Below are 11728 nucleotides of genomic sequence, written 5' to 3' on the forward strand. Positions count from 1 at the left end.
TTTTATTCCCATGTCCATGTGGCAATCACATTGGTGTACCACCTGGTCTCACTGAGCCACCGTGCCATGAGGAGACATGCGAAAAATTCAGCGCTGACAAATACTACTACTAGCAGAACTGTACGCGATTAGTGCTAGTTAATTTATCTATACCCCCTCGTACCGAATGCGTACACGCAAACTCCTTCGACTGAACTACCTATCCACGCGTCTTTTTTAAAAAAAAAGCGATACCACTGTGCATAACCACATGATTCGGTGCGTTCTTATCCGGAGATATCTACGACCTTAGACATCGATCGATAGATGGACCGAATGGCTGTCAGCCGTTTCTTCTCAATGAAATACGCAGCTCTCCTGCGTTTTTTCAACAAAAAAAAACAATCGGTCGAAGTCGTCAGGAAATGATCCATCCATCCATCCATCCATCTGATGAGTTGACGGCGAGCTCGCGACGAACAAATTAGATCGGATACATACGTATAGTTGGATGGCTTACGTACGTATACGCGATGTGGCTAGACAAGTGGCTCTGGTCGACGTCACCCAACATTGCCCGCAAAAAATAAAGACGTCACCCAACATTTGGACCTAGCCCGTAGCCCCATCGACTCGCACCACAACAACAAATACTACCCCGCGCGCGAGCCCGCTTGGCTTGCAACGGTCGATCGAACTCGAACCCGCACGCACGCCCTCGCGGGGCGCGACCGACACCGGCCGATCTGACCGAGTGCATGCGCCCACGACGTCCGCCACCGCCCGCCCGTCTCCCTTCCCGCGCGCCTTCCCTTAATTCCCCTTCGATCCTCGAGACGAGAGTCAAACCAAATCCACAACCCGAAGCGTGCACCAGGGGTCCAGACCCCTCCTCCCGTCCTCCGCCTCGTCGCCATGACGCTGCGCGACGGCGCCATGGACCTGTGGGCGATGGCCGCGGAGCTGGAGCGGCAGTTCGCCGGCTACAAGCAGCGCCTGGCCTCCTCCGGGAGGATCAGCAGCCTCGTCGACGACGCCGACGACGCCCACGTCCTCGTCCTCGCCGCCGCCCCCGACGACGACGCTGGCGCCGCCGGTGGTGTCGTGGGCAACGGCCTCTTCGAGGAGGAGGAGGAGGAGGACGCGGCGGTCGGAGGCGTGCGGGGGAGGATGTACGAGGCGTACACGCGGCGGCGGGACGAGCGGCTGCGGTCCGTGTGGCGCGCGCGCATGGAGCGCAAGGAGGCCGAGGTCATGGCGCTCTGGGCGCAGCTCGGACGCGGCGGCGGTGGCCCGGCCACCGCGGACGACGACAACGGCGCGGCCGGAGAGGTAGGTAATTCCGTTACCGTTCGACCGATGACTTTTTCCGTGGACGTGTGTGGTCGCTGTCACGACACGTACGCGCGTGCGTGCGTGCGTGCCTTGCTGTGGTTTTCGCCTATCTTGGCCGACCCCTTCAAAGTAAACACACGTCGTTTTTGGACGCGTACTTACGGTTGGGCGTTGCGGCTCTGCGCACTCCTCCTCCAACGCCTGCGTGCTCCACACGATCGAGCTTGCGCTCGACCGGCCCATGCATTTCTATCTGAATTAACTGGTGAAAGCGATGCACGCTAGATAGTTCATGCATGCATGCAGCCTAGCTATTTTGTTCTCTTGTGGTTTATGCATGGCGTTGATTAGGCGGTGGTTGATCCGTCGGTCTGGTTGCGCTTAACTCCATGTTGCACCGCCGTACGGCTGCACCGGCGGCAGACGTGACGTGACGCCCTCCGGTTCCTCCTGCCCGCCCGCCCTACGTGCGCTGTTGGCCAGACGACGACACACACGCACGCACCGACGTCGGCACAACAAAGATCTTGTAATACAAGTAGGCAAAGAAGGGTGTAATCACGACCAAAAATAATTAACTGCATGCACCTCGGCAGTGTCATGCCTCTGCAGTGCAGCGTCGACGCTGATTTCGTGTGCCGTCGTCAGTAAAGAGGTCACGCTTTCGGCCTGACCACGATACGATCACCATGTTTGGCGGCCTTCTGTGTCCACGGTGAATTGAATGCGTTCATCTCGATCGTCCGCATGCGACATGCACACAGTAGGAGTGGAGGGGCATGTAGAAGAACAGTCGCCAAAAGGAGGAGTCCCGCCCTGGCTTCGTGTCGGCTGCCGAAAGTTTGCGGCCTTCGTGCTTGCCATGTAGAACTTTGGACATGCTGTCGCGTCGGCCGGTCAACCCTTAGCCTGTCGCAGATACTGTCGGGTCACCATCAGACCAGGCTCCACCTCGATCGTGTCATCTCACACGTGTTGACTTTCAAAACGATTATCCTACGCAATAGGTATTCATATACTCTCTCTCAATTCACATACGTATAATATTATTCTGTTGTGAAAAAAACATTTGTAAAAGTAAATGTCGAATTTTTCTACTCCCCTGTGCTAATACTCGGTCGCTCGGGCGTGTTTTACAACATCTCCAACAGCAATCACCAAATAGACCTTCTCAAATGTCGGCCAGGCGGAGCCCTCCAACGGGCCAGACAAACCAAGAGGAGAAAGAGATGAGTGGGAGACATGGGCTGTAGAGAGATCTAGTCCAAATGGCAGTGGATTCGGCGGACCGTCCGAACCCCCCACTCTCGGTTCAGTGCAGGTTTGGAGTATTTCGGATGGCGATGCAACTGCTGGAGGAAGAAGAAGGTTGTGAAGATCCCGCGATGGAGAGTGCTTTGGCTGAAACCAAAAGATTACAAAGCGTCTGATAAATATCCACATTTGCTATATATCAAGATTACAAGTCTTGAACGAGCGGGAGGCGGGGACCATCGGGAACAAAGTGGAAGCTTGAGTGTTGTGGGTGTGGGGGCGAGGGAGGGGTTTGTCAAAGCCAGGGAAAGGTCGGGTTAAAGTGATGGTCGAGGAGGGGTTGGGTGGACTGGCGAAGAGGAGACTACTTGGGAGGACAGGGTGGCAAGGTGACGTGGGAGCGCTACCAGTCGCGGATGGCAGCATTGCCGGCATCTGAGGGCGGTTCTTTGGGACTAGACGAAGAAGATGGTTCAAGGTGGATGAAACCTCCATCCACACAGGATCCAACAGAGTGCACGATCTTGCTCTGACTAGGCTACTGCATAATAATCGCTCTCATAAATAGTTGGTCTGTTTTCTCCTTACCAGTAACTAGTAAGAATTAGGCCTAGTTTGATAGCATAATATTTTTTAAACCATGGTAAATTAAAACCTCATGATTCTAATGTCTGGCTAATGAATACTCCAAATTTCTAAAAACACAGATTTTTCAGTTTGGTTTAGGAAGAAAAAAAGGTGAGAATGAAGGCCTATTTTTAAAATACTACGAAAATACAACAATATTGAATCTCGAAATAGGCTTGCGCCCCGCTATATTGATATAGCAAACACCCGATGCAGCTGACGATAGGTGCTGGGGTAGAAGCAGCACAATCACGCCAAAAAAAATGAAAGAGATAATACAAAAGGAACAAATGCCGACAACGGCGGATCAACAAAAATGAAGAAGCCTCGCGACCGTTGCGTCCACCGGAGATCTCCCACCAAGCTCCTAGACTTCGAAGCGCCGATACCAATCAACACCTCCAAGAAGGGACACGACGATGACAACCCTGCTGCCAAGGGTTTCCTCCGGTACGCGTCAAGGAGAAAGGAAAGATAGCACCCGACGCCTTCCAGGAAGGTCCAGTGGCACCCTCGGACGCCACTGCGTCGGTGTCGGACATGCCGATAGGGATTTCTCCTAATCCTAGTGATCACCCGGCACTCCTGAGCACGCCACCATACCGCCCACCACCCTGTGCCAACACGGTTTTGAAGCCTCCCACGCTATCTCACCACGGCACTGCGAAGTGGGGCCTACATAGCGAAGAAGAGGAGCCAGGACTAGGGCAGCAGCACCGTCGGCACGCGGGAGGGCCCAACCTTCACCGTCAACGACGGTAACTGACCGGACGCAACAGCAGGAGCATACTACAATATTGAAGATATCATAATTTATAAAACCATTGTATTCGTCGATGTCAAACACATCAAAGTTTTTAGAACTTTCATTTATAAAAATATCACGGTATTTATAAAACTCCAAAACTACTTTGCTTACAAATGGAGCCTTTATTTTCGTAAAAAATGCATAATAAAGACGTGTTTGCACTTGTACCCAAAGTTGCATCACCATTTTGCACCGACCGTATTGTACAGAATTAACTTTGGGCTCCACGGTGCAGCAGGAAGCCGAGGACGGCGGCGAGAGGAGAAGGAGCTCCGACGTGGCTGCTCCGGGCATGGTCTCCGGCAAGAAGCACCCGCGTACCAGGAGGAGCTTCTCGTCGGCCAACCTGGTCAAAAGCAGCCGCCCTGACGTCGGGATACGGCGTGCGGTCTCGCAGGAACCACCCGAGCCAACGGCAGGCACCGACGACGGCGCCGGCAGGAAGCATGGCCAGCGAGCCCGGCCAGTGACCGGCGCCGCGCCGAAGCGCAAGGCCTTGTCGGGGAGCAAGGGCGCCTCGGTGAAGGAGCACGGCTCACTCAGGAAGGCTGGCCCGAAGCCGAAGCCGAAGCCGCCGCGCAGCTTCCCCCGGCCATCCAGCTCCGGCGGCATGGAGGTTGTCAGGGAGGCAGCGCCGATGAGCGAGCAGGGTGCTGCTCCCGACGATGGTGAAGCACAGAAGGCTTCTTCCCCAAGACCGTTCTTGGCGAGTGGCAATGGCACTGGCACCGAGAACGCGCGAGCCGCCTTGCCGGCGTCAGATGGTGGCGAGGTAGTGGACGGTGCAGCTCCAGCAGTAGATTGTGGCGAACCTGAAGCGAAGAATGGAGAGATCACCGGCGACCTGGAGAGACGCGATGCCGAGGAGATCGTGGTGCGGTCGCCGGAGGGGAAGCTCGGGAACGGAGAGATCACGAGCGACTCGGAGACCGAGCCGAGCTACATCTTCATCAAGAAGAAGGCCGTCGTCGAGGAGGAGGAAGCCACGAGGTTCTCTGACGCATTGGCTGGACCAGGATCTGAAGAACCACATATCCAGGTCAGGAATGGCACAGACGAGGCGCCGAGGGCGGCGAATGCCGAAGAAGCGCCGGCGAGGGGAAGCTCCGACTCGGTGTCCTCCATGTCAGGCCGGGTCTCCGCTCCCAGCAGCCCGCCCTCCTGCAGCTCCCGGGCCCAGTCCATCGAGAGGCTGCTCGGGGAGGACGCCGCGCTGCTGCGGAAGAGGCGAGAGGACCAGAGCAACACCGGAGGGAGGAGCGTCCCGGCGGTGTCGACGCCGGGCAGCGCGGGGAGAAGGGCCTACGGCGCGGCGCCGACGACGTCCCCGAGAGGGACGGCGATGGGGTTCAAGAAGAGGTTCCTGAGCTTCGGCAAGAAGAACAGAGGCAGCAGGGAGGGCGCTACCACGGTCATCGTCGACTGCAGCTCTCCGACGATGGACGACGACGGCGGCGCGAGCGAGCGGTGGCGGACCGCCGCCGACTCGATCAGGCCCAGGGTGCTGGGATCCTCCTCGGACGCTACCTCCGACGACACGGATCAATATGCCGCCTCGCCACAGGGTAATGAAATGGAATATTTTTGTCACACGTTCCTCTCGTCATTCATTTACACTGACAGACAGATGCATAGCTCATTTTGTACCGATGAGATGGAGAAAGTTTCTGCAGTTTTGCCATGGCAGATTCAAATCTCATTTATACCGATGATTAGAATTTTAATTACTAATTTGAATGTGATTTTCTCTCTGACGGCTAACGAGTTCTGACTGTTTCTGCAGCCTGCTCTCTGCAGAGCCTCGTGGCTGCTGCTTCTCCTGCAAAGTCTGAGCTGAGTGAGATAGTTCCACCAGAGAAATCACCAAAAGGTAATTGCTACACACTTGTGGTGCTGATGATAATAAGATCCTGATTAATTACCATGATTTTTATGTCTGTTCCAGATCATACCTTGTTCCTGAATTTCCGACACTGTCTGATTTTGTTGCTGCAGCTCACCGTTCGTTCTTCTCGCTCCGGTCCTTCAACTGTGGCAGGAGCTAGCTGGATTAATTGAAGGGTTTACCGTATAGCCGCCACTGTAAATTTTAGGAAATTGATGAAGTTGGAAAGAAATATATAGCTGGGGTTGCAGCCTGAAATCTTCTGAACTTTGTGCTTCAGGAGTTGATTGGTTTTATTAAGAGCACATGTGAAATATGTTACTGTTCGTTGATGCAGCGCATCAGTCTGTGCAGTGATAAACACATTATTTTAACCTGGTAAAACAAAGTGTCTGTAGATCGTGTTGTGCTGAAAGTATATATGTAGAGCACTCGTTCATTTTTGACCACTATGCTGAATTGCTGATGTTGTTTGATTCTGTTGCTGCAGCTCATCGTTCATTTCTTCTCGCTTCGGTAGTTCAACTGTGGCAAGAGCTCCAGCTGAACTGACGAGTTTATCATATAGCGCCATTGTAAATTTTAGGAAATTATTTAGGATGATTTGAAGATTGCTTACCACGTTTGCCACATTGTAAATTGTATGAAATCAAATAAGAAAGAAATATCTCGGTTTGCTGCCTGAAATCTTTTGAACCAGAATCAGCCCTTCGTCGGCAGGGCCAGGAGGGCGGCAACCCAAGATGGTAAGACCCCGTGCACCTTGATTATAACTTCGCAGTGACAACCATGATCGAATTTGTTGACACACAACGACCAATGCTGAAAGACCACTTTTTCATCTAAGGAGCTTAACCGCCGCACCGAGCATTCGGCAGCGGGGGGAGGGAGGGACACCGCAAGGTGGGTGGTTTATTTGGGGCGAATGCCTCCTGAAGTAATGGAGGTGTGTGAAGATAGTCTCAAGGGAAATAGACTTGATAAGCAAACTGCCATGAAAAATTAGTTGTATTTGTGAATTGCGTAGGAAAGCAAAATTCCACGTCATTTTTTTTAAAAAGAAGGATGTACCCCGGCCTCTGCATCTGGGCGATGCATGCATCCATTTTATTAATTATTCACAAAGACTTTATAAAGTAATACATCAGTAAGCCTAAAGCCATCATCTTGGAACCACCTGTCGATACTCCTATCCCCTTGATGAGGGTGCCGAATGTTCGAGCCTAATATCAAACAGACATCGCACCAAAACCTAACATTTAATGCCAGATGCTCCATCCCGGGCACCTACCGGGACTGGGTCACATCGGTCCGGCACACTCACCGAGGCCGTCACCGCCGTCTTCCACTGATCCATCTCCAGAGCAGGGACTAGCTTGCAAGCCTGCCGTCGACGCCACCAAGGCGCCAGACAGCGCCACCTCCCTGTGTTCGGCCATCCAGTCGCATCCGTTGACGATATCCAGCTGCACCATGCCGCCAATACTCATCGTCATCACCACGGTAGATACACCGCCGCACCAGCTGGCAACCTCCACACCATCACCATTGCTGGAGCTACGCGGAGCCCACCACCCACAACATCTCTGCCCCGAACATGAGGTCCTCCCAAGACGGCGCCCCCATAGAGGATACGACGCGCAGGACGCCGCCGTCGCCTAATCCAGACTGAACTTTGGACTTTCGTCTGGCAGGGGTTCGGGGGTGGATAGGATAGACCTCGGCTTCGCCTCTACATAGGGTAACGGCGTCGAGTGACGTCGCTGATGCCGGGCTGAACAAGCCAACCAAAGTTTCCTTCGGTACAATCCTATACCACCAAACCTCTATCTGCTCCGGATCCGACAACGCGCCTTGAACCAAAACCTGCAGAGATGAAAGAGCCATGGGGCTCAACCCACCAGGAAGGAGGGTCGAGAAGAACCCATCATAGATCTCCAGACGCCGAATCCAGCGATCTGACGTGGCCAGCGACGAGCACCACCACCCCGCGGCGGCCGACGGTGTCCAAAGACAGGATCCAGATGGATCCGACCTGGATCCGGCGGCACCCGTGACCACCAGTCATGTCCAACGCAGCCACCACCTCGCCATAAATAGACCACTGCCGCCGCGCCGCGCACGACGCTGCCGGGAGACCCGCCCGCCGCGCCGCCGGACCCCATGCTCGCCCGGCACTCCTCTCGATCCCGTTGTCCCGTGCCAGCCGAGACGGGAAGGATGGGAAGAAGCCCCGTTGCTGCCCTGCCGGCCGGGCTTCGCCTGGCGGCGCTGCGGACGGCGGCGAGGAGGGGGAGAAGCGGAGGAGGCCGAGGACCAACAGCTAGGGTTTCCCCCTGAGTCGCCTGTGGGGGCGATGTGATGGGCGAGGGGGCGACGTGAGGGGCATTCTCCTCTGTTTCCGTATGCCTGTTATGTCAAAATCCCACGACATATAACCGTGAATAGTGCTACCATTGTTGCTGTTTTGGATCATCATATTTGCCATGATATATAGCTGTTAAATTTTGCATCCTAACATGTACAAGCCATTCTTTTATTTTTGGAATGTATAGTTGTTATATTTGCTGATTTTTCAAAATAAAGGTCTTCATAGAGATTGAGAATATAAATTCATCACTCCTCCGACCCTAGACATTTAAAAATTAATTCGTCATCCAACATCGTGGTTACATATAAGATCACATGTGTGTCACATTATTGGATAAAAGATACAATGATTAGGCCTGTAACAGTGATGCATGCCTATACATCAACCAAAAAAGAAGAGTATACCTTCTAGAACCGCACAACCCATGACTCATGGACCCAAAACTTTGGATCACATATGTATTTCTTCCGAGATGGCAAAATTGATTTATACGAAAGCTTGTTCATCGGCGCTTTTTTTTAACGAAAGGTGGATTTTATTGTCTCAATATGAAGTATCCAGAGGATATAAACACAAAGAGCACACACCCGGCCTCTGCTTAGCTTGAATAACAACGCCTTTAGAAAGAAGCGACGCGCAAGCACCACCGTCACCGAATCAAATCATCAAAAGCCAGATTCTAGTTTTTTCACCTTAAAGAATGAATTTGAGCATTGTTAGAGATATATTTAGGATACATGTATTTGATAGTCTAGGATTTGTAATCCGCCTCCTACCTTATATATCTCCAGGAGAGGCGTCTTGCCCTTCAAGTTTTGTATTTAATATATACTCGCCCTCGAGGCTCAATAATACATCCATCATATTTCACCAAATCCTTCTCTCTCCCTTTTAACATGATATTTATCGCAAGTCGATCCTAAACCCTAGCTGCCGCCGCTTCCGCACCTGTGCGCCGCTCCCGAGGCGATCGGCCTACATGACCGCCGCCGGGGGCCGCACCGTCCGTACCTAGGGTTCGTTCGCCGGCCGTGTTGGCCGGCTGCCCTAGAGAGTCTTTTTTTCCCGATCCTTTAATCCGGGTTTTCTCTCTCGCCGGTCGCTTTGATCGGCGTCTACCTTTTGGTTTTCCGGTCTATGTGATCCGGTTTGCGTCGCCCACCGTCGCCGTCGACTCCGTGCGCCTCTACTCCAACACCGGCGCGATCGGCCGACTTCTTCAGCGACCCGACGGCCTCGCACGTCGTCCGCGCGTCTGCCCGTCTGTCGCCCCGATCAGGCGGCCTCGTGCGTTGTCCGCGCATCGGCCCGCCGGTCGCCCCGACCCGGCGGCCTCGCGTCATGCGGTGGCCCTTCACCGCCGCCGTTCGCGCACCGGCCTGCCCGTCGATCTACGCCGCCGTCACTGTCCTGCTCCGACCAGGACTCCTGCATCACCCTGACCCGGCGGCCTCACTCCATGCGATGGCCAATCATAGCCGCCCGGCCGCCCGCCGTCGCCGGCTTCATCTCGGACTCCGCCGCCACCACCGTCTCCACCGAGCGGCGTCCCCGACCTCGCGCGTGATTGGATTGATCAGCCACCCGCCGCCGCGATCCGCCTCATCTACGCCGTGCGATCGACCTGGCCCGTCGGTTGCGCGCGCCTCCGCAGGCCCCGTGAAGACTGTCCCGAGTTCAGCGCGCCCCTCTACCGATCGAGCAATGGGTTGCCGCTGCGTCACCCCTTCAGGCCGCAGCACCGTCGCCTCGTGGTTCTTCTCCCGGCTGCACCGACCCGCGTCACCACTGTGTCGCCCCTTCAAGCCGTAGTGTCGCGGCCCGCGGTCCACCGCCGCCCAGGGGCCGTCCGCCCCAGGCCGTCCCTGTGGCTGCACCGACCCTCGCGCCGCCGCTGCGTCGCCCCGTCGGGCCATAGCGAGCGTGGCACGCGATCCATGACGCCGTCCCGAGGCCGTCCCTGCGGTTGCACAGACCCACATTTCGTCGTTGCATTGCCCCTTCAGGCTGTAGCGCCACGGCCCGCGGTACCTGCGATCGCCCCGAGGTTTTCCGCTGTCGCCCTGACCTGCCCACCGCCGCTGCGTCGCCCCTTCGGGCCGTAGCGCCGCGGCCCGCGGTCCACTCCGCTGTCACCGCGCGTCGCCCTCCCGTGGTATGCGCCGCGCCGTCTTCCTTGGTGCGGAAACGCCACCATCCGCGCCGGTCTTCGTCACGCTGTCGGGGTTCTTCGCCTACTTCGAGCATCGCCGTCGCGCTTCTAACCTAGCCGCCGCTACCCCCGCCGCCGCCGCAGCCGCCCGTCCACCCCCTTCGTCTTCGTCCAGCACCAGCCCATCGCCAGCGTTGCCGTCATCTACCCGGACCGCTTCATCTACTCTGACAACCGCGGGCGACATTGGCCTCACGCCGATTGGCGCCGCAACCATCGTCGAGTCCTTCTCTACTGGCCTCTCCGACTTCTTCGACATGGCGTATAGCTCGTGCAGGTCCCAGTCTACGCATGCCCGGTGCTGGCAACACCGCCGCGTGCCTTCATCCACGACGTGTCCCCGGGCTTGGCAAGCCTGGTCGGCGTTTCGTCAACTTCGTCTTCGTCCGTCTACGCATGTGCGGTGCTGGCAACACCGCTGCGTGCCTTCGTCCACGATGTGTCCCCGGGCTTGGCAAACCCGCCGCGACGCGTCGTCAACAACGTCTTCTCCCCGGCGCACCACTACTCCAACACCGCTCCGCCCTATGACTAACTCGGCGCCTCCTTGCGCCCGTGGCTCCACGACGACTTCCTCGACACCGGCTACCTCGACTCGACATCGACCACGGCATTCTTCGCATGGCTACCTCGACATGGCTACACCACCCACGCTCTCGGCTACCTCGACAACGGCACAAAGGGCTATCATCCGCTTGAGCAACTCGTCGGCTTCCTCTACAGTCAACGCGCCCGCGACGCGACACCGCCCACGATGCTCCCGCTACGACTGCGGGGGGATGTCAGCCCGTCGGCTGCTACTCTCTCTAGTCTGACCGTCTGCGACGCTCCTGTTGTTCGCAACGCTACCGCTACGACTGCGGGGGGATGTTAGAGATATATTTGAGATACATGTATTTGGTAGTCTAGGATTTGTAATCCGTCTCCTACCTTATCTCCAGGAGATGCGTCTTGCTCTCCAAGTCTTGTACTCAATATATACTCGCCCTCGAGGCTTAATAATACATCCATCATATTCCACCAAATCCCTCTCTATCCCTTCTAACAAGCATATCCGAACAATGCCTTCAACAAGCTAATGATGCAACAACATCGCTTCAGTGTGAAAACCTAGGTCTGCTTTGTCGACATTTGGCTCCAAAAGACACAATCACCAACACATGGCATGCTCTACTCAGTGCAACAAAGGCGCTCAAGTCTCAGCTAGGGTCTTTCATTCGCAGTTTCCAATATTTAATTTATTGAAGATAATAAATG

At 55.3% G+C, this 11728-nt stretch overlaps 1 protein-coding gene across 2 annotated transcripts; it reads left to right on the top strand.

The window, feature by feature from the left end:
* The first annotated feature begins 647 nt into the window (after positions 1-647).
* Positions 648-6308, top strand: LOC125515019. Of its 2 annotated transcripts, none has more exons than XM_048680429.1 (4): positions 648-1311; positions 4239-5568; positions 5787-5873; positions 5999-6308. In XM_048680429.1, exons 1-4 carry the CDS (start codon positions 895-897, stop codon positions 6046-6048), a joined length of 1884 nt encoding a protein of 627 aa, XP_048536386.1. In that variant the 5' UTR covers positions 648-894; the 3' UTR covers positions 6049-6308. The 2 variants fall into 2 exon arrangements, with proteins under 2 accessions (XP_048536386.1, XP_048536387.1); XM_048680430.1 differs by having other exon boundaries at positions 4242-5568.
* Positions 6309-11728: the final 5420 nt, after the last annotated feature.

Source organism: Triticum urartu, chromosome 6 (assembly GCF_003073215.2).
Source record: "Triticum urartu cultivar G1812 chromosome 6, Tu2.1, whole genome shotgun sequence".
Taxonomy (NCBI): domain Eukaryota; kingdom Viridiplantae; phylum Streptophyta; class Magnoliopsida; order Poales; family Poaceae; genus Triticum; species Triticum urartu.

What these genes read in the sequence shown, in the direction of transcription:
- LOC125515019 (XM_048680429.1), top strand. Translation starts at nt 895, where the DNA reads ATGACGCTGCGCGACGGCGCCATGGACCTGTGGGCGATGGCCGCGGAG. An exon ending in ACAACGGCGCGGCCGGAGAG is followed by an intron (nt 1,312 to 4,238) that starts GTAGGTAATTCC and finishes TCCACGGTGCAG; the next exon opens with CAGGAAGCCGAGGACGGCGG. An exon ending in ACCAGAGAAATCACCAAAAG is followed by an intron (nt 5,874 to 5,998) that starts GTAATTGCTACA and finishes TTGTTGCTGCAG; the next exon opens with CTCACCGTTCGTTCTTCTCG.